We start from the raw sequence: 23115 nt of genomic DNA on the forward strand, positions 1-23115 counted from the left end.
GGGTGGCTCCAGGTGGCTCAGTGACCCCTCTGCCCGCACAGCCCCATGGCAGGAGCTCAGCCCCCAGGCGCCTGGGCGGAGGCTCAGGTCAGGTCTACACAGTGCATCTGCCACTTCCCTACGGGCCACTCTCTGGGAACAGTTCTTGCTCGTCCCCTTGCCATGTGAGTAGGCATGCCTCTCCTTAGGGCCACACAGCCCCCTGTGTCACAGAGGGAGATTAGAAACACTCAGGCTGGGCTCAGGGGCCCACGCCTGTCATCCCAGCAGTTTGGGAGGCTGAGGCAGGAGGATCGCCAGTTGGAGGCCAGCCTCAGCAAAAGTGAGGCCCTGAGCAACTCAGTGAGACCCTGGCTCTAAATAAAATGCAAAACAGGGCTGGGGACAGGACTCAGTGGTCGAGGGCCCCTGGGTTTAAGCCCTGGTACCAAAAAGCAAAACCCCCAGCCACCTCCCTCCAGCACTGAGACCTGCCTCCCGGCCCCGGGGCCGGGTGGAGACCCTCTCCTCAGAAGCCAGGACGGGCACACATTTTAACAGGGCCTCTCCGTGGTGACTTCCTGGGCTGTTGCTGGACCGTCCAGCCTGTCACCAAGAAGACACCCTCCCCCAGCAGGGGCAGACCCCAGAGGGCGTGAGAAGGGCCGGTTTACTTCAATCTGCTGCCGGGTCGAGCTGATCCTCTGTCCGGCGGTATCGGTCACGCTTGCGGTCAGGCTGGTCTGGCCGATGGCCGTGCCAAGCACCAGGAACGCAGCCGTGTAGCTGTCCAGGGCTTTGTCCAGGGCCCTGAAACAGACGGGGCGCTGGGTTCCACCTCCGGGTCAGACCTGCCAAGGAGGGCGCAGTCTGTCCAGCACTGTCCCTGAGAAGCCCGCCTGACCCCCGGGAGGACTCACACCAGGGTGATGATCTGGGAGGCCACCCGCAGCTTGAGGTCCATGAAGGCAAAGTACTTGGCCAGGAAAGGCTTCTTGTAAAAGTCCAGCACTCGGACGTGGGCCTTGACCGTCTTCCCAATCTCCACCTGTGTTGGGGGGACAGAGGCTTGAAGGACCAGTTCCCTCAGGTGGGGACAGTGACCTCAAAACCAATGCCCTAGGAGCTGGCGATGAGTCGCCCAGGATGACCTCTCTCTGGACTAGGTCAATCAACAAACGAACACCAATTAAGTACTTATTGTATACAACAGGGCTTGGGGACACTAAGAGACAAAAATTCCACTCCCTACTCTTAATGGATGAACCACAGAACCCCGAAAATAAGGTATAGCTTAGGCCAGGCGAGGTGGCCCACGCCTGTCATCCCAGCAGCTCGGGAGGCTGAGGCAGGAGGATCGTGAGTTCAAAGCCAGCCTCAGCAACAGTGAGGCCCTAAGCAAATCAGTGAGGCCCTGTCTCTAAATAAAATGCAAAATAGGGCTGGGGATGTGGCTAAGGGGCTGAGTTTCCCTGAGTCCAATCCCTGGTACCCTCATCCAAAAAAAAAAAAAAGAAAGAAAAAAATATATATAGCTTATAACTCCATCATGCATTCAACAGGAGCTCAATAAGTGCTCACCAACTGAACAGTTCACATCTGGCAGTGCATAATAGCAAGTGGGGGCTGGAAATGCTTAGCAAAAAAAAGGAATCTAGTAAGGAAATGAGCAGAGAAATCACATTATGGGAGGAATATTTAAGACCCGGTCGGGAATGTTAGCACTTTAGCTAATGATACTTTGTAGGTAAGGAGCCTAAGCTGCCTGAATATTTGCCTTTTAATTACCAACCGTTACACCCACTGGGTCAAACAAGAGGCTGACAGCACCCCCCTGGAAGCCTGGTGTGGGTTACCTCTGATATTGGGAGTCATAAAAATTTCCTGATGAGCTGGGTGCCTGTAATCCCAGTGGCACGGGAGGCTAAGGCAGGAGGATCGTGAGCCTCAGCAACAGCGAGGCCCTAAGCAACTCAGTGAGGCCCTGTCACTCAATAAAATACCAAAAGGCCTGGGGATGGGGCTCAGGGGTCAAGTGCCCCTGGGATCAGTCCTGGTACCAAAAAAATATAATAATAATAATAATAATAATAATAATAATAATAATAATAAAAATGAAAAAAAGAAAAAGTTTCCTGATGAGGCCAAAGAAAACCCAGATCTATTATTTACCATTTTGCAAGAGCAATTGGAGGCCCTGAGCTCTCCCCAGGGTGGTGAAACTCCAGAGGAGCACAGCTGCACCCGGGATGGGGGGCCCGGCTGCTGTGTGACCTGCGGGCGCTGGAGGACACGGGTCCCAGGCCAGGCTGGCTTAGCTGACCTCGCCAGGGTCTATGGCTGAGCCCCGCGGATGTCGGCTGGACGAGGAAACCAGACAGCAGTGGAGATGCTGCCCCTCCCCACCCAGCCAGGGAGCTCAGAGCAGCCCAAGGGCAGTGGGAAGGCCAGCTTTGAGGGGACATGTCCACTGACCTTGTCAACCACGCGGACATACAGCTCGTGGATGTCTGAGATGTAGACGGTGGCCTCGGCTGGGGCCAGGAAGGGCAGGCACAGGTCATGGATCAGGACAGTGGCCGAGCCTGGCAGTAAAGGGTGCACCTGCAAGATGTGGGGTGGGTGGGGTCAGGCCCCCATCTCTGGGGTGCCGCTGCCTGAGACCAGTGCTTGGAGGCAGTGGGCAAGGACATCCACAACCCAAGGGGTGTTCTGTCTACTTCCGTGGGCCCCATGGCCAGCCAGCAGAGGAGCTGGGGATGTAAAATGTCCGTGCTGGGGATCTCAGAAAGAGCGTCTATCTCAACTTTGTCCATTTTACAAAGAGAAGAAAATGGAAGCTGCTCAGAGAGGTGCAGCGGGCGGCCTTGGGACACACAGCAACCTGAAGGCAGAGTCAGGATTTAATCCCAGGAGGCCAGGTCCTGTTCTGGCCGTCTGTTTCTGAGACTCCATGGGGCGAGGCTGCCAACCAGGAGCCGGCAGAATAGGAGACAGGTGCTTTCAAAAGTGAGTTCTAAGAAACCCCCATTAGAGCTCACAGCGTCACAGAACCTGGGGACCGACCCCAGAGGTCACTCAGGCAGATGCTCCTAGAGGCTCATCCATCTCTACGCCCTGGCTTTGCTTGAGGTAGTGACCACAGCAAACGCACCAAGTGAAGGAGCAAACCTGAGCTGGTGTTTTCTGGACTTTTACTTGCCAATGTCCCCATTTTAACTCTTCTCTCCCAACCCCTTCCAGGGACCCCACTTTCTACAGAATCTCCCCCCTAACAAATGGCACCCCAGTCTCTCTCTTGTGCTGCCAGATGATGGGCATCCCCACACTGGACGTTTCTCAGCTGAACATGGACCAGCTGCAACATGGCATAGTGCTTAGGTGAGTATTTCACCTGGGGGTTTTCGGTTGGGGCGGGCAGGGCCAAGGGGGGTTGCGGCCCGTCTCTAGCTCACTTTGCTTCCTGCTCTTTGGGATCCCCTACTCAGGGGAAGGGTGATGTGCACAGCGACAGGTCAGTATCTGCTAAGAGGACTTTCAGTACTAAGAATCTGGAGGGGGAAAAATCAGGCTTTGGACTCAAAAGGAGACAAGCAGCCAAGATCATATCGCACCCTGGTTAAAACACGTCCACGGCTTTCCAGTGCTCTGAGGTTGAGCCCGAATCCTCAACGTGTCCTACTGGAGACTGCGGTGGCCAAGGCCGCAACCCCCCTTGGCCCTGCCTGCCCTGGCTGAAAACCACTCAGTTGAAATACACGCCTAAGCAATACGACACTCGCAGGGCCACAGTCTCACTGCACCATCCCTCATAACCATCAAGCCCCAGCCACATCAACCTTCTCTCCTGTCCTCACGGTCAGCAGGCTCCTGCCCGCCTACCTGCCGTGTGACCTTATAGTCCACCTTGAAGGTCTGGGATACAGCCAGGATGGTGGTGCATGCCTGTAATCCCAGCAGCTTGGGAGGCTGAGGAAGGAGGATGGTGAGTGGGAGGCTGGCCTCAGCCAAAGCGAGGCCCTAAGCTCTTCTCCCTTGAGCTGTGCCTTCTGACTCCAACCCAGCCTCCACCCCATACAGGGGAGGCCCCTCCATTACTTTGCTGACTTCTCCCAGGGGCTCCTGTCACCATCTCTAACACAGCCTTAATGGAGAGCACCACTCAGCACCTCCTTCCCCTCCTGGCCTCTCCACCCTATGCTGGGCCTGGTGCCTGGCACAGCCTGGACCCTGGGCACCTCCCTCATCAGACAGAGGCACCGAGGGATTCTCCAGATGCACAGACACCTGGTCCTGGAGCCAGCCTGGCTGTCCAAAGTCTGAACCTGCCTAGTGAAGACATGGAACTTCCGGAAAAATACCCGTGCACCCCCATTCATGCGGGAAGTACTCCCCGTCGGGGCTCCTGGTGCCAGAAGAGTCGGGGGATGCCTGTGGCAGCCAGGACGGAGGTGTCGGGGGGAAGGATGGGCAGCCAGTGGGAAAGGCCAGTGGGTACCTCTGCCCCCCAAGGAGAGCCCATTGGGAACCGCAGAGAAGAACGAGAAACTTCAATTTTTGCACATTTTAAACAGAGGCAGAAAAGGACAGTGGGAAGGTCACTGTCCCTTCCGCTCAGCTGTCAGAGGGTGGACGTGTGGCCACCTTCTGGAGGCTGGCCTGCCCCGTGTCTGGGGTGCCCTGGCTCCCTTCACCTCTGTGATGACGCTGGGGCCTCACAGGCCACGTTGGGGACAAACTGGTGGCTGTGGGGACCTGCGCCTGACCCTACCAGGACCACAGCCCCTGCCTCTCATGGCCTGGGTCCCGGGCTCCTCGGCCAAGCTGGAAGGACAGAGCTGGGGACAAGCCAGGCCTGGAGTGAGCCCTGGATTCCAAGAGCTGGAGTGTCACCCGAGGACATTGGCAGACGGAGCCCAGGGCAAAGTTGTGTCACCTGTTTGCAGGTGACGAATGCAGTGCTGCCCTAAAGAACCAGTTGCCATCCCAGCCCCCGCCTCCTCCCCAGGCCCCCACCCTGCTTTAAAGTCCCCCGACAGGTGGCCTTCGCAGAGACCAAGGACACGGGGATATCTCTGCCTCTCCGCGGCCGCGGGCTCCTGTTCCCTGAAAACCTGTGCAGGCTCCATGGTGGGCCAAGCATGTGGGACAGAGGGGACTGTGTCTCTTCCTGTGCCCCAGGAGTCACCCTCAGCCCAGAGGACGACCTCGGCTCGCGTGACAATCTCAGGCTCTGAGGGGAGTCCTGGCCTGGGTGCTGGGCATGTGCCCCTCTGTCCACAGACCAGTGTCACAGAAAAGTAGGGCCACCTGAGCTCAGGCCCAGCTGCTGCCACTGCTCCCTGCCTGCTCCCCAGCCTGTGTCCCCAGCAGCAGTGGCACCAGGCCCTGCACTGCTTCCCAGGGCCTAGGAGACACCAAGAGGCACCACTGTGTCCTCTGCTGCCCTGTCAACGTCATCCCACACCCAGCAGAGCCCTTGGCCTGACAGGAACGCCAGCCCTGCAGAAGGGACATAGCAGTGAGAAGTGGCAGTCGCTCAGGTGACAGGGGACGCTTGGCCCTGCTCCTGTGACCACGCAACCTCAGCTGGAGGGCTCATCTTGACCCACCAGGCTATGTCAGTTGGAGAGGGACCCGAGCTCACGTCAGGGAAGTGCCCCTCTGTGTGCCCGCTGGACACGGGGCCGAGTGGCTGAGCTGGCCATGGCCTGCACAGCCTGGCTGCCCCGAGCACAGGACAACAGGCCCTACGCCTCCCTTCCAGGGGCCAAGGGCTGTCCCTGAATTCTCAGTGTCCAGGAGGAAGAGGAAGTGTCCCAGCAGGGGTGAGACCCAGCAGGTCCCCGAACTAGCAGCTGAAGACCAAGGAAATGTGTGAAGTGTCCTCTGGAGGAGGCTGGGAGGACCTGCAGACGGTCAGCACTGAAGGGGACATCCCTCCCAGGGCCACAGAGGCCCACAGGGCAGGGCCCAGTTTCCCTCTAGAGCCTCGAGAGTCCCTGCAGGAGGAGGAGGAGGAGAGGACGAAGAGGAGGAGGAGGCGGAGGGGGAGGAGGAGGAGGAGCAGGAGGAGGAGCAGGAGGAGGGGGGAGGAGCAGGAGGAAGAGGAGGAAGAGGACGATGAAGAGGAGGAGGAGGGGGAGGGGGAGGAGGAGCAGGAGGAGGAGGAGGAGGAGGAGAGGACGAAGAGGAGGAGGAGGCGGAGCGGGAGGGGGAGGAGGAGCAGGAGGAGGAGCAGGAGGAGGGGGGAGGAGCAGGAGGAAGAGGAGGAAGAGGACGATGAAGAGGAGGAGGAGGGGGAGGGGGAGGAGGAGCGGGAGGAGGAGCAGGAGGAGGGGGAGGAGGAGGAGGAGGAGCAGGAGGAGGAGGAGCAGGAGGTTGTTCCAGAGAACTTCTGGGGACAAAGCTGTTCTCAGGGGGCCTGCCTCACAGGTTATTCTGCCAGAGGGCTGGGTGGGCCCACCCTGGGGTCCTGCCTGCAAGGGGACACTGTTCCCCTCAAGATCCCACAGAAGGGAAGACACAGGGACGGCCCAGTGACCAGTGCATGTTCCAGGGAGAGGCGGCTAGGGCTCTGCAGTGGCCTCTCCCCTCAGCCTCCCAAAGTAACGGAGACAGGCACCAGCTGCCTACATCTTCAGGCTGACTGGGAGGGGTTTTTCCTTTCTTTTTTAAATTTTTTAAAAATACTTAAGTATTTTTTTTTAAATGACGATGTGGCCCAGTGGCAGAGTGCTTGCCTAGCATGCCTGCGGCCCTGGGTTCCATCCCTGGTACCAAAAAAAAAAAGAGAGAAAGAAAGAAAATGGAGTCCTACCTCACCCCACAAACCCAGCGTATTGTTTCAAAGACTGAAGTGCAAGAGCTGGAATTTTAAGTCTAGAAGAAAACATGGATCTTCACGACCTCGATTTTTAACAGATTCTCAGATCTCACATCAAACACAGGAGCAAGGACACAAGGCAACAGAGACACCGCACCCCTCAAAATGAAAGCCGTGAGCGCAAGACGATGCTACCAAAAAATCAAAAGATGACCTAAGGAACAGGAGACAGAGGGCTGGTGTCATCAAGAAAGCGTGACAGTAAACCTGGGGCTGGGGCTGGGGCTGAGCCGCAGGGCCTGGCCCAGTATGTGGGAGGCACTGGCTCGATTCCCAGCACGGCCCCTGAATAAGTAAAGATCCATCAACAACTAATAAAAATATTTTTTAAAAAGATAAAATATGGGCCCAGGATCTGAGCAGACATTTGTCTAACAAAGCCACAGAAACACACGGGTGACGAGCACAGAACAGTCACCACACCATCAGCCATCAGGCAGATGCCAACGGTCACCGCAGTGCAAAACCGCTGTCCAAAGATGGCTAGAACTTAAGTCTGATAAGTACAAGCGTTGACAAGGATGTGGGGCAGCCAGGGCCCTCACGCAGGTAGGGGACATGAGGAGCCGGGGCCCTCCCTAGGCTCCACCGCAGGAACGGGGTTGCTGAGCCACTCGGGAAATCTGCCAGGAAGTTCCTGGATAGTTTCCACAGTCCCTGCAGACTCGGGGACTGCATTCCTGGGTATAAGGACGACAGAAGTGAGAATGGTCACTGAAGTGGGCCGCGTGAGAGAGCGGGTGAGGACAGGAAGGTGGTGGCCACAGGGCCCCGGTTTCTTTTGGAGATAATGACAACACTCTCGACACTGACCATCGTGGTGGCCGGGCCTGGGTGTGGACACCAAAATCCACCAAGTCCTACCTTCAGGGGGCGACGCCCACGGTACCCGAGTCGCACTGTGGTCTAGACGTCACCAAGTGATAGGAACCAGCCAGGGGCACGGTGCAGCCCCCAGGCCCTCCCTGCTCCTCGACTTGCCTCCGTCCCATCACCTAGCACCAAGGTCACACCCAGGTCCCCTTAGCTGACACTTCCAAGTGTGTCCCTGACAGTGGCTTGTGCCCCTCACTTTGTACCTGTCCCAGCCCACAGGCCGTGACTTGGGGACCCCCACATTGAGACAGTCAGGAGGTGAACGGACTGCGGGGCTCACTGCACACCGCTCATGGTGACACGTGATCACTGGTGACACCATGGACTCTCTGCGGCAGTGGGTGAGGCCACCTCGCGGGCAGACGGCTCAGGCCCTGGAAGCAGGCTGGGTCTGGACGTCTGCTGGCCTAGGAGGGCCGCCTGCTTCCCCAGGCCAGGCCCAGGGCAGGGACCGGCGGGGGGACTGCAGGTGGCCCCCAGGCAGGTGCCACCGCTGGGCCAGGGCCCCGGGAGTTGCACCAGCACCCACGCCAGGCGACCACCCTGGCCTCCTTGAGGTCCATGGCCTGGTCCTGATGGTGGCCGCCTTGTGGGAACCGTCCCTTAGAACAGGGAGAGCAGTGCCTGGGCTCCGAGTGGCCCAGAGGCAACCGGCCAGCTGTCCCTCAGCGGTGCTGCCTGGCTGGACACCCCTGCTGTGTCCCCTTGGGCCGCCCTGTGCCTGACTCACTCAGCAGGAAACGGGCTCCTTCTAGAGAAGGTTTGGGCCCAGGTGACGCCTGCCTGTTACCTCAGGACTTGGGAGGCCTGGGACGGAGGATGGAAAGTTCGAGGCCAGCTGGGAAACTCAGGAGGACCCTGTCTCAAAATAAGGACCACGAAGGGCTGGGGATGTGGCCCGTGGCAGGGACCCCAGAGACGTGGGGACAGGGAGCAGCAGGTGTGTCCTGGGTCCGAGAGGCACGATGGCTGCTAAGGTGCTGCCCGTGTGAGGATGTGTTACTCTCAGCAGGACACTGAGGGACACCACTGCTGACAGACAGGACACGCAGCTGTGGACACGGACTAGAGATCCCCAGGTGGCCCTGCAGTGACAAAGGTCCCAGAGTGACCCAGACGCACTGGCACTGCTCAGTCCCAGCTTTGGAAACGATCGGCCATGGAGCCCAGGGGAAGGCCCACTGAGGAAGCCACCCCGTGCCGGCCGAGGCCCCGCTCACCGTGGCGATGCCCCTGGCCTCCTGGTAGGCCACCCTGACCACGTTGGCAGCGCTCGTGTTGAGGAAGAAGTAGCTGGAGCCCTCCTTGACGTGCAACTCCGCCTGGGGACGAGAGGCCGGGGCAGCGGTCAGGCAGGGCCAGGGCCCAGGGTCTCCCGGGCGGGGCGGGGCTGGCGGGGGACCCACCTGGACATCAGGGTGGTTGTAGAGGGTCACCACGTCCGGATCCACACGCACGTCCTCCACCAGGACCAGCTCCACCGAGGCGGACACGGGCGCAGGTGGGCCAGGCTGCAGGGACAGGGCAGGGCCATCAGACCCATAGGCCACCCCTGGGACAGGGGCGGGATCCCAGTCCTGGCCTTGCCTCAGGCCCCCGTGATGTCCAGGACACACACTGGGCCCAGGGCAGCCACCTTCCCATGAGGCCCCAGACCCCAGAGCTGGGAGGAGCCGTTCCCGGTGCCCAGCGGGCAGCTATCCACCCCCACGGGTGGCTCTGGACATACCAGTGGCTTCACTGTGGCTGCACTGAGGTGGGACAGCTGGTAGCCGGTCACCGTGGCAGAGATGGAGGTGGTCCCTGATGCCTCATGGACAGCAATGGCTTGCAATCCTGGGTCCAGAGGAGGACACCGACGTTGGGCCTCTGTGGTCACCCACCCCTCCATCATGGGCAAGCCCCAGTGTGAAAGTCGAGGGGAGTCGGGAGTCGCCAGACCCTGAGTGGGGCCCAGGGAGCAGGGCTGGAGGGGACGGGCCAGCTTTGGCTGCTGAGGGGCCTGGGGACACACAGGGGCCACCGGGGACTCCCCACTTGGGACCTCTAGCTCCAGTGCAAGACTGCAGCCCAGGGAGCTTCCCGAGCTTCGGTGCTGGACGAGGGGACCCCAGCTGGCCAAGGGGCGCCCCAGCTGGCAGAGGCTCTGACAGGTGCCACGCTGCTTGGGACACTCATCTGTTGGGGTTTCCCTGGTCCCCAGCCTCCTGTCCAGGGCTCCAGGCCCACAGCCGCAGCTCACCGTGAAACTTCCTCTGGCCACTCCCGTCATCCCGGGACACCAGCTGCATGGGCAGATCCAGCTCGATGCTGGCCAGCAAGGGCCGGGTGGATTCCCACTGGACGCCCAGGGAGCTGAAGTTGTCGAATTGGCGGCCCTGCTGGTCATAGGCGGCGAGGTCCAGCAGGGGGTTGCGGTGGCTGGAGACGGGAACCTACAGGAAACAGAGGTCAGGACACCCAGGCCTGGGCACAGCCACGGCTGACCACATGGTGTATCCTGAAGCTGACGGGCTGCCTGTGGGGTCCTGATGGGGGAAGGGATGAGCTGAACACCAAACTCTACAGCTGCTGGCCACCAAGGCACCCTGCACTCAGGAGACTGAGGCAGGAGGATCGCAAGTTGGAGGCCAGCCTCACCAACTCAGCAAGGCCCTGAGCACCTCAGTGAGACCCTGTCTCTAAATAAAATACAAAGAGGGCTGGAGATGGGGTTCAGGGGTTAGCACCCCTGGGTTTGATCTCCAGAGCCAAAAAAAGTTGGTACTAAGGAATTAAGGAGCAGAATAGTGGTCAGTAGAGGCCAGGGAGGCAGAGGAGGATGAAGAGCAGAGGCCAAAACAGTCAGCCAGGAACAGGGACTTCCCTGTCCCCCATGGCAACACCACAGTCCAAAGGCTCCTGGCCGGGGCCACATCCCGGGGATCCAGGTGAGCTCAGGGGATGACAGGCAGGCAGTCCAACCTGCCCACCACCTGGACTGTGCTCTGCTAGTCCCTGGCCACCTCTCCAGGCCTGCCTCCTCCCTCAGCCCCTCCCCCACGCACCACCTGCTTGTCGTGCTGCAGCCGTGGACACGACGGGTCCAGCGGGGGACCGGCGTGGACAGGCGTGAGGCTGATCCTGGATGGCGGGGCGCAGACGACCTTCACCACGGCAGGCTCCACGGCGGGGAAAGGGTTGGTGAGGCTGGGCTGGTTTCCCACGGAGAGGGTGATGACCTGGGGGTGGGGGGATGGCAGTCAGGGCATGTCCCCCAGGGCGCGTCCCCTCCTGTGCTCTGCTCTGCAGGACGGCTGTGATGTAGACACCCACGCCTGGTGGCTGCCAAGGGCCGGGGACCCAGGGGGCACGGCTGCACCTTCTCAGTGCAGGGCGCTGTGGATGCTGTGGATCCCAGGGCCTCTGTAGGGGACCTGGGGAGATCGGGGCACTGTGGCCTCCGGGACCCAGGAGCCCCCAGGATGCCCCAGCACATGCAGATGTCCCCAACATGTGAGGAGGGGACACGCTCACTGCTCACAGACCCTGTCCTCAGGGTGGACGGGAGGTGCTGCTCAGGACACAGGAGGGTGCAGAGGGTCACCCTGCAGAGCCCTGGCTGCCTGCTCACTGGCCAAGAGGGATCTCGGGGGTGGGGTCTGGCCCTGTGTATACGCCCTACGGGATGGGTGCCTAGGCCAGTGCAATGCCACACCCCTCTGCAGACGGCCCGGATCTGGTCCAGGTGCCCCGTAGGGCCACCAGGCAGGAGAGGGCGGGTCCCCTGGGCTTCCTTCTCTGTGCACTAATCTGGTCACACAAGCGTAGTCCTGGGCATCCTGGGAGCTGCCCGTGGGACTCTGGACTCCACCGGTGCCCTCTGTACTATTAAATGTGCAGGAGACACCCCCCGCCTCTCCGGGTCCACTCTGACCTCCTGCTCACTTTCCATGCCCTCTTTGGGGAACCCTGGCAACAGAGCGGTGGACCTCACAGGAAGACAAAGGGCGCAGAGCCCGTAGCTTCTGCCTGGCTGGAGGGCGCGGGTACCAGGCACCAGAGGACCTGCACCTCGCCACCCGCCAGGCCAGCCCAGGGGCTCAGGCCACACCATCCACTCAGTCTTCTGATATTTCTCGATTTTCACATTTAAAAAAAAAATATGAAGAGCCAGGCACCCACGTGACCCACGCCTGCCATCCCAGCTACTCAGGAGGCTGAGGCAGGAGGATCACAAGGTAGAGGCCAGCCTCAGCAACAGCGAGCCCCTGAGCAGCGCAGTGAGACCCTGACTCTAAATAAAATACAAGACAAGGCTGGGACAGGGCTCAGTGGGTGAGGGCCCCTGGGGTCACTCCCTGGTGTCCCCCCACCCAACAGGGATCCCAGGGGCAGGAACACAGGCTGTGCCGCGTGCTGAGCCCCAGGTGACCCCCCTGGTCTATAGCCTCCTCACTCATGAGGCCCAACTCTGGCCCTGACCCCGACTCCGGCTGGGTGGGGGATTCTGCGGCCCTGAGAGGGACCCCTGGGGGCTGTCTCTGGGACAGCTGGTGGCCTCGGTCCCCGCTCAGCCTGCCCGTCGTCCCCTCACCTGGCCTTCACTTCCCTTCTGCAACGTGGGCACAGCAGGACAGCACCCCCAGGGTCACCCAATCTCTGCGAGGTCCCCCACCTGGAGGCCCTGAGCAGCAGCCACTCACCTGCTCGCCCAGGGCCCGGCAGGTGGCGCAGATGCTGTGCTGCTGGTGACTCCGGGAGGCGGGCGGGCCAAGGAGGGCCAGGCTGATGCTGTCCCCGTCCTCAGAGGTGAGGTTCCGGAAGAACCTGGCAGGCTCCAGGACCCAGGGCCGGGGGCCTCCTTCAAACAGCATGTCCTTTGAGGAGCCCAGGGTGACCACAGCTACGGAGGACGGGTCCACGGCCTGGGAGGGAGAGCGGGGCCTCAGCCTTCCCCAGGCAGGGCAGGGGACAGGCGGGGCAGGGCCTCGGGGCCACGTCTTTGCCCTCTCTGTGGGGACAGCCCAGTGCCTGAATCCCCCGTGCAACCCTCCTGGGAGACCCCAGGACGCAGCGGGCTCTGGAGGGAACCCAGCCTCGCTCCCCCCTGGCCTCTGAGGGACCCTTGGCTTGGCCTCCATTGGGACATCCGCGGGAAGAGCCCCAGGGAGCTGTGGGCACAGTGGCCCAGGGCAGCCGGCTCACCCTGAGGGGCAGGTAGGCGGTGATGGTGAGGCTGGCGCTCAGGTGGACGTGGCCATGCGTGTAGCTCACCAGGAGTGTGGTGGAGCCCCGAGCCTCGGCCTTCACCCGGACGCCACCACAGTGCTCAGGCCCCGGGGGCAGCCGCCCTGTGCCAAGGAGAGAACTGCTGTCACCATGGGAAGCTGGAGGGGCGCATGGCTAGCTCAGGGCCCCTCCACCTGGCTGGACACACAGCTGATGCCAACTTAAGAGCCTTGGGGCTGGGGTGTAACTCAGTGCCTGACACCCGACCCCGAAAACAGACAAAGAATCAAACAAGTCACCCACCAAGATGTCCTAAGGGAACGACTCACGGTCTTGTCTTTACCCCACAGACCTAAGATGGCCTGTAGCTAAGACTCAGGTCAAGAAGCATAAGATAGCAGGGTGGTGGCCCACGCCTGTCACCCAGGGGCTGGGGAGGCTGAGGCAGGAGGATCGCAAGTTGGAGGCCAGCCTTAGCCACTCAGCGAGGCCCTAAGCAGCTCAGTGAGGCCCCGTCTCTAAATAAACAAGAAATGCAAAGGAGCTACAAGCACAAAATGAAGTCTCTGACCCTGACTTGGTTCTAGATTTCCTTGCTGGTTCAATCTGATCCTTGCACACACCCAGGCAAGCTATTGTATTCAGGAACTGAATCTCTGGACAGGGTCCTCCACCTGACTGATGGACTCCCACACTCATTTTAAGACTGAACTCAACAATCACCTTTTTTGCAAAGCTTCACTCAACTACCAAGCAGTAACCCTGGAAAACTTTGTCAGAAAAATGACTCCATCACAGAAAAAAATTCCTGATTTATGAGATTTTATACCACAAACATTAAATTAGACGTCTTAATAGAAATAAGAGAGTTGATTTTCTAAGTAACAACTTCATTAAGCATTTCTTTAAAGATGTGTTTCTATTCAAATTGCTATGTTCTAAAGACACACATGATAGTTTACAAAAAAAACTATAATCAAGTTGCTGGGTTTTTTTTTTTTTTTTTAAATTAAGAAAGTACCCAAATGCATATTAGGTGATGGGAAGAGTTCATTTCTTGAGGCTAGAATTTACTAAACTTCTGAGGAGGAAATAAAATCCTTCAACCAGATATGAGAAGACGACCTGTTGTCTTGAATACTTCAAAATAAAAATTGCTCTCAAAGTCATTTAAATCATAGTGTGATTACAAGCAACATAATACATCATCTTATGTTCAATCACATTTACTTGAAAAATCATTTACCTTCCACATGAATAAAGCAAGAATGTACAGATTGCTTAGTCATAAAAAGCTGTTTGCTAATAGATTCCCAAATTTAGGATTAAAGGGAACCAATAATAATAGGGGAGTAAAAATAAGACAATAAAGAAGAATAAAAGTAAAACTTAAAGGAAAAGGTACACATAGAACAATGATTTGAACATAAGAACACATAAAGGTAATCACATTATGTTGATTTAGTATTGATTTTAGGTAGACACAAGTATTTCCTCTGCAGAATCTCAAAATTAGGTAAAGAAGACATACAAATTAGAAGCCCATGAATTAGCACAAAGACTGTTGTTTAAAAACATTTTCATTTGAAAATAAGCATTTTCATCTGTAATATATGCATTAAGTAAGACATAATGTTTATAGACCAGCTATTTGCTTGAAAAAAAAAAAAAGCTCCATAAAATAGCAACTTATTCTTCATTGAATCAAACTACATATAATCTTTTTCCAGTACCAATTTTAGTTAAGTACTTATTCATGTTATTACATATTAATAACTGTTACTAACTTTCTTGGGGGTCTAAGTTACGTAACCTTGTCTCATCCTGTAAAACAAAACAAACCTACCCACCTTATCAGTCTCCTCCACACTTGTGGATTTCACCACACAAGAAGCTGGCCTCTCCTGTATGTTTGTAAGGTCCTGAGGGGCACTCTGAGATGCTGGCATTGGAGGCAATGGAGCACGCCTCTTCTTGGGTGCATCCGATGGCAGGATGTTTGAAACATATGGTTTGGAAATAGTACTGGACCTCGAAAAAGTTGGGCGGTGCTTATTTATTAGAGGGGTTTCAGGAGCACTTGCAGTCTAATAAGAAAAAGACAGTGTCTATATGCAATTTCAAGGTAAAAACCACTTATTTTATACAAGATTTGAAGACTCTTCTAAGATATTGCATAAGAAAATACTTACTTGCTCCCACTTTTTCTTACTACATTGAAAAAAACTAAAAAAACCCTTTATTTTCTTTTTCCTTCATAATGTCCAGGTTTTGTGATATTTGGCAGGATTGAAAAAAAGAAGAAAGTCATCTTACTTTGGTACAGAGAGTTGAATATTCACTTCCAAGTTTTTCTTCTCTTACTTTCCCTCTAAAACCCTATTTAATATGCTAGGCATGGAGGTATATGCCTAGAATCCCAGTAACTCAGGAGGCTGAGACAAAAGGATCACAAATTTAAGGCCAGTTTCAGCAACTAAGCAAAATCATCTCAAAAATTTGTTTTAAAAAAGAGGGGGTAATAGGGAAGGTAACTCAGTGGTAAAGCACTCCTAGGTTCAATCCCTAGTACCAAAAACTTTAAAAATAAATAAAAACAAAAACTTAAGCAGTAATAAAAGTTGTCATTATAATCTGAAATGAATCACTCAGGACTACTTTTATCAAATTCTCAAAGAAACAAATATTCCTGTTTCACAACATAAGAAACTTAAACTAAGATATACTCAGGATCAATAATCACAACTAAGACATACACTCAATTCTTTATGACTCAGCCAGTGTTGCATAATTACCAACATTTCAGAAGTATAATGAAAGCAGTACTAAGATGGAATTTTATAACTATGAGTACATACATTAAAAAAATCACCACAGCAAACACAAATAATCTAATGATATTTCTCAGGGCATTAGAAAAACAGGAGCAAACCAAATCCAAAATCAGTAGCAGGAAATAAATCATAAATATCAGAACAGGAAATAAATGAATAGAAAGGATCAATTAAACTAAAAGGTGGTTCTTTGAAAAGATAAACAAAATTGACAAATACTTAGCTAAACAAACCAAAAAAAAGAAAAAGAAAACCCAAAGAAATAAAGAGATGAAAAAAGGATAATATGACACATATCACTGAAATTCATAGGATCATTAGCAATATTGAGTAAAACTATATACCAATACACTGGAAATTCTAGAAGAAATTAACAAATTTCTGGGCCCAGATGACCTACCACAATCGAACCAATAGGACATAAAAAAAAATCTAAATAGATCAATAATAAGCAATGAGATTGAAGCAGTAATAAAGAGTTTCCCAACAAAAAAGTATAAGAACCAGACAGATTCATTGATGAATTTTTACCAGATTTTTAAAGAACTACCACCAATGCTCCTCAAACTATTCCATGAATTAAAATGGAAAGAAACCCTTTCAAACTCATTCTGCAATGTATCACCCTGTTACCAAAACTTGATGAGGATACAACAACAACAACAAAAAACTATAGACCAATGTCCCTGATGAATATAGATGATATATATCTTCAATAAAATACTTTCAAATGGAATTCAACAGCACATTAAAAAGAGCATATATCATGATCAAGTTGGTTTCATTCCTAGGATGCAATGATGGCTCAATATATATGAATCAATAAATGTAATACAGCATACAGCACATAAATAGAATCAAGAATAAACATCACATGATCATCTCAATAGATGCAGAAAAAGTCCTTGGTAAAATTCAACAGTCATTCATGATTAAGTTCTGAATAATTAGATATAGAAAGAAGATACCTTATTATAATAAAAGCTATATATGATAAACCTATATCCATCATCATTCTGAATGGGGAAAAACTGAAAGCATTTCCTCTAAAATCAGGAAAAAGAGTATCTATTCTCAACCTTTTCATTCAGTACATTGCTTGAAATTTTAGCCAGAGCAATTAGGTAAGAAAAATATATAAAGTGATATAAATATGAGAGGAGGAAGTTGAATTATCCCTATTTGCAGATAATACAATTATATTCTGAGAAAATCCTAAAGATTCCACCAAAGGACTCAAAACTGATAAATAAATTCAGCAAAGTAGTAGGGATACAATATCAATATACAAAAATCAATAGCTTTTCTATATATCAGTAATGAATGGACTGAGAAAGAAATCAGTGTTTCTTGAACAAGGAGGCGAAAGATTGCTACAGTGAAAATTGGAAAGTAGTGAAGAAAGAGATTAGAGAGTAGAAGATGTAAAGATCTTCCATGTTCATGGATTGGAAGAATTAATATTGTTAAGACAGCCATAGTACTGAAAGTGATCTATGGGTTCAATGCAATCACAATCAAAATACCAATGACATCTTTCACAGTTCTTCACAGAAATAGAAAAAAATCCTAAAATTCATCTGGAATGAACAAAGACCACAAATAATCAAAATCATTCTGAGCAAAAGGACTAAGGATATAGGCATTGTAATCCTTTATTTTAAAATATACTATAGAGACCCTCATCAGTATACAAAATATGAAGATGTGAATTTGGTGTCAACATACCTTATATACAATCAAAGATATGATAAATTGTGGTATAAAGGTGTATTAAGAATTGTAATGCAAAAAATAAATAAACAAATGACTAAACAAGCAAATAAATAAAGTATACTACAGAGCTATTTTAATTAAAAAAACCTGGTATAGACATAAAAACAGATATACATGGATACAACAAAAAATAATATAAAGGGGCTGGAGTTATGGCTTAGCAGCAGAGTACTTGCCTAGCACATGTGAGGCCCTGGGTTCGATCCTCACTACCACATTAAAATAAAGGTATTGTGTCCAACTACAACTAAAAAAAATAAATATTAAAAAAGAGAATATAAACATAAACAAGATATATCTCCCTATTTACAGATAATACAATTATCATTACAATTTCTCTCTCTCTCTCTCTCTCTCTCTCTCTCTCTCTCTATATATATATATATATATATATACATATATGAGTTGAGGACCCAGAAATAAACCCATGTATCTTCAGACAGCTGATCTCAATAAAGTGCCAAAAATCATATACTGGAGAAAAGCCTTTTCAACAAATGGTACTAAGACAACTGGATATCCACATGCAGATGACTGAAACTAGATTTCAATCACCCTGAAGAAAAATCAACTCAAAATGGATCAAAATCTTAATTTAAGACATAAAACTTTGAAACTACTGGAAGAAAACATATAGGAAACACTTCAAAATACTGGAACAGGCAATGATTTCCTGAATAGTACTCCGATATCTCAGGAAACAAAAGCAACAATTGACAAATAGGATTACAATAAATCAAAACTCTGCTGCATAGCAAAGGAAACCACCAAGAGAGTGAAAAGAAAATCTATAGAATGGGGGAAAATCTTTGCCAGCTATTCATCTGACAGAGGATTAATCTTCAGAAAGAACAAATATTCCAATCAGTAACTGGACCAATGATCTGAACAGACATTTCTCAAAAGAATACAAATACAAGACAACAAATATATGTAAAAATAATATCTTTAGCCTTAATAAATCACAAAAAACTATGTGGAGATTCCTGTCACCCTATTCAGAATGGCTCTTGTCATATAAATAAACAAACCAAAGCAAAAGCAAAAGCAAAAAATAAAATAACAAATGCTAGTTGAAATGTGGAAAAAATATGAATCTGTATAAACTGTTGATGAAAATGTAAATTAGTATAGCTGGTATGGAAAACCCTTTACAGATTCTTCAAAAAACTAAAAATAGATTTACCATAAAATCCAACTAGAGCTGGGCATAGTGGTGCATACCTGTAATCCCAGCAGTTTGGGAGGCTGAAGTAGGAGCATCGAAAGTTCAAAGCCAGCCTCAGCAACTAAGCAAGGCCCTAGCAACTTAGTGAGACCCTGACTCAAAGTAAAAATAAATAGACAGGGGATGTCAATGGCTACGTACCCCTGGCTTCAATCCCTAGTTCCCCCCTCCCCACCACCACCACCAAAAAAAAAAAAAAGCCAAATAGACCATTCCTTAGTGTTCTTTCAAAGGGTAAAAAGTGGGAAGGAGATGAAATGAAAAGGAATTATTGGGAAGGGGGAAGGATACTGTGGGGTGGGCAAAGAGCAAGAGAAAGTAGAATGGAGGGTAGACATGATCAAAATATGATACATGTTTATATGGAAATGTCAGAGTAAAACCCATTACTTTGTATAATATATATTGATAATAATAATAGTAATAAAAAATGCACAAGATGATCTTGAAACAATTAAGAAAACTGTGAAAATATATTGGAGTTCATGTTAGAGGGACTCAGGATGGTTTCTAATGCAAAAATCTGAACAAATTTGGTGTCATGATTCCATAATTGAAACAATCACATACGTTTCATTCTGTGCTTTCATAATGATACTAAGAAAAGAACTCTTCATCATGTTCATGCTAGAGAACAAGTCCATTATTTAAAAAAACATCCAGTAAAGAGAAAGAAATTATCCCATTTTCATATGACCTTTTCTGACTGAATTTGATCTAGGGAGCCAAATTGCTGATATGAGTGAGTCTGTTTTATAGAAATATCTCAACAAACAGTTAAAAGTAATGTTTACATTCACTCTTGTCCTTTATCAATTACTGTTTAAGATGCAGACAATAATTGTTGATGGTTAACATTAGAAAAGATGATAACATGTTACTGTCAGTTAATAGTAACACAAAAATAATACCTATGAAGTTTTCTTTCTTTTTTTCTCTATTTTTTGGAGGCAGAGTCTCCCTATGTTGTACAGGCTAACTCCTGGGCTCAACCAATCCTCTTACCTCAGCCTCCGGTGTAGCTGAAACTACAGGCGAGTGCCACCATGCCAGAGATGTGTCACTAAAACCTGATTAAGGCTCTAGATTTAATAGTCAAATTTCAGGAAATAGAGGGGACAAAGAAACATGTGACAAGGATACATCACCAAAATTTTGAGTAAGACAAACTATAAAACAAATGACCTGGTTTTGTCAACAAACCAATTGCAAATAAAAAAAAATTAGGACAGGAATAAATTTCAAAAGCATTATTTTACAAAAAACAAGGGTTTTATAGCAAATCACAATGTAATTTCAATGACATTGAAAACAAAGCACTGTGTGTCAAAATTTGATATAGCTAAAGCAGAGCACAGTAAATATACATTCTTAAATGTTTATTTAAAATAAACGTTCAATAAATGAAATAAACCATGATAATGTAGGGACTTCTCTAGGAAGGCAAAGATAGTACCAATAAATATTAATGCAATTTGTCTTGATAACATTAAAGAAAAACTATATTCCACAAATTAAAACTCATATCTGATAATCCAAATATTAATTAAGTAGCATGCATTCTGCATGAAAAGCCTAACAATAGTAACAATTAATAATGATGAACAGGTGGATAGGACTTCATGTTCAAAGAATTTTTCATAGGCCCATTTTACTTCTTAGAACATCTTTTTGAAGGAGTTATCATTAGTTATAATTCTAAGCCCTTCTTATTTGAGTAATGCCAGCATTTACCCTATAGATATAAAGAAATATAAGCAATGTTATCACTCGAATTCACATCCAAGGAGCCAGGTGATCAGAGATTTGAATAACTTGCACAAAAATACACAGGTTATACATGGTAAAACTAAAACCAATATCTATTTAAAGACTTTCTGTAATACTTGTGGTTTTTCTTTTTTATGCCGCTATTTCATTTTAAGATAGAATCCCCTAATAAATAAATATATATACACACACAATTAAGTTTAGTTAAAAGAACAGGTTGAAAATTCATATGGCGGCACAATAAATAATATAACCAGAGTGCCAAGCATGGTGGCACATGCCTGCAATCCTAGCTATGGAGGAGGCTGAGGCAGGAGGATCACAAGTTCAAGGCCAACTTGGGCAATGTAGTGAGACCATGCCTCAAAATAAAGCAATTCTTACAAGGGCTGGGGATGTAGCTCAGTGAAGAGCACCCTTAAGTTCAATCCCTAATACTGGGAGAATATTTATTTATTTATCTGGAGAGTATTTCAAATAATGATTTTTCCAGACATCTTGTCATCCTCTGCACTAGTTAACCCATCTTCCCTAAAGTTCTAAGTAGGGATCACTACAAGTCAAAGTGAAACACTAAAACAAGTGAAAATTTCAGCCTATTTTTTAAAAAACTCGATACTATAGTTTCCAATGATACCAAACAACCTAAGAGCTGAGGACACTTAACAGCACTTTGGACTGACCTGTAGACACTGTAAAAAAAAAAGCTTTCTTAATCTTATTCAGAGCATTCAGTCATCTGTAAAATCACAGACTTCCACTGCTGGAAGAGATAGTAGCAATCTATATATTCAACACCTTTAAAATGAGGTACAAAGGATTATGAAATTTGCTTAGGGTTAAATACATACAGAGTGGCAAAGTTAGGAGCAGAAGCCAAGTGCAAGTAACAGTGCTGTTTCTGGAAGGAACACAGAAACCATTTTTTTCCAATTTTTGTGCATAAAGGCAGACGGGGGGAGGGGGCGCTTACCTCCAGCGCTTCAAAAGGGACAAAGCTGGTCCTGGCAAACCCATCGATGATGTCCTCTTTGGCCAAGGTGGACTCGCTCCGCTTCCTCCGCGGGGGTCTGGACAGGACCGGGGCTTCCCATTGTCTTCCTTGTCGGAGCCGGACGACGAAGCGAGCGAGGGCGCCCGAGTCCAGCCGGCCCCGCCGCCCGCCGAGCCGACCCCCAGACCGACCCGGGAGCGCATCTCCCGGTCTCGCTGCGACCTTGACCGCAGCTTTTTGCGGAGTCCAGGGCCCCGATCCGGTCCATCCATGGCTCTGCCACGCCGGGGTCCCCGCGCTCGCCGCCCGCGCGCCACAGGCTCCGGCCGCGGTTGGTCGGTCGCACAAAAAAACTGACACGGAGCCCTCCCTCCCGGGCACGGCGTCCCTCCGCCCCGCGCAGACGCTCGCCGCCCGCAGCCGCCGGCGAGCCCGCAAAGGTCGCAGCAAAGTGGGGGCGCGGAACTTCGCCCGTCCCGGCGCGGGAGAACGCCCCCGCCGCTGCTCACGCAGGAAACTCACCGCCCGCAGCCGCCGGCGAGCCCGCAAAGGTCGCAGCAAAGTGGGGGCGCGGAACTTCGCCTGTCCCGGCGCGGGAGAACGCCCGCGCCGCTGCTCACGCAGGAAACTCACCGCCGGGCCGCAAGAGGTCCAAGCCGCGCAGCCAGTGGCGGCCAGGACCGGACCGCAGCCAACAGGATCACGTGGGCAGCTGGGGACCAGCAGCGCTCCGGAGCCCAGGGCATGCGCGCTGGGGCGGCCGCGCCTGCGCACTGGGGATAGCGGGACGCCGCGCGCGGGGGCTACCCTCCGGCGCCCCCGCGGGCGCCCCCGACCCTCCGCGCGCACCGTGCGTCCTCCCGGGACACTTGCTCCTCGACCCGCCCGAGGAGCCCCAAGGCGTTTCCCCCGGGCGACCCTTGGGGTCGGAGGAGGAGGCTCCGGGCGGGGACGCTGCGGGGCGCTCGGGGCCTGGGCGTGACCAGGCGCCGCAGAGGGAGCGGGCGTCAGGTCGCGCGAGGCCCCGCAGCTTCCTGCAAACTTTTCCCCACGTGGCGCCACCGCGCGAGGCCGAGCCTCCCCGCGCCGGGCGGCCGCGAACTTGACCCATGGGAGCCGCCGCCGCCACGGGCTTTCGCCGCGTCCCTGCGCCAGGAAGCAGCTGATGCTTGTGGAGAGTTGTCCTGAGGAGCTGAGGGAGGCAGGGCCACCTCCCTCCAATGGGTTGGGATCCCGCGGGCCATCACCAGCCCCTTGGCACCTCATTGTCCATGCGAGCAGAACCCCACCGCCCGTCACCCTATCGCCCTGGACAGCCCACTCGGGGAGGAAGGGAAGGGAAGTGACCGGGTCTCCAGGCTTGTGTGGGACCCTTCTTAATTTAGAATTCCGGCTCACACATTCATTAGTTCTATGGGAAAGAGGTGGAAGGAAACAGCGGAGGACCGAGTTTTCTCGGATACACCCCGGACTGACTGGCTGCTTTTCTTTTTCCTTTATCCCCCACGCTGCCCCTCCTTTCCCATTTCAGTTTTACTCACCATAACACACTTTGATTTGT

General features: G+C 51.6%; 1 protein-coding gene across 1 annotated transcript in view; it reads right to left on the reverse strand.

Annotated features, from left to right (window-relative positions):
- The window catches only part of LOC139702407 (nuclear pore membrane glycoprotein 210-like), a 38155-nt gene extending 15335 nt beyond the window's left edge, over window positions 1-22820 (reverse strand). Inside the window, 12 exon segments of the mRNA XM_071603496.1 lie at window positions 655-789; window positions 900-1027; window positions 2455-2583; window positions 8962-9063; window positions 9148-9252; window positions 9471-9577; window positions 9984-10176; window positions 10789-10962; window positions 12427-12648; window positions 12929-13074; window positions 14799-14874; window positions 21534-22820. Coding sequence (XP_071459597.1) covers window positions 655-789; window positions 900-1027; window positions 2455-2583; window positions 8962-9063; window positions 9148-9252; window positions 9471-9577; window positions 9984-10176; window positions 10789-10962; window positions 12427-12648; window positions 12929-13074; window positions 14799-14874; window positions 21534-22820 — 2804 coding nt within the window.
- Between the last annotated feature and the right edge of the window lie 295 nt (window positions 22821-23115).

The sequence above is a fragment of the Marmota flaviventris genome, chromosome 17 (assembly GCF_047511675.1).
Source record: "Marmota flaviventris isolate mMarFla1 chromosome 17, mMarFla1.hap1, whole genome shotgun sequence".
Lineage (NCBI taxonomy): Eukaryota > Metazoa > Chordata > Mammalia > Rodentia > Sciuridae > Marmota > Marmota flaviventris.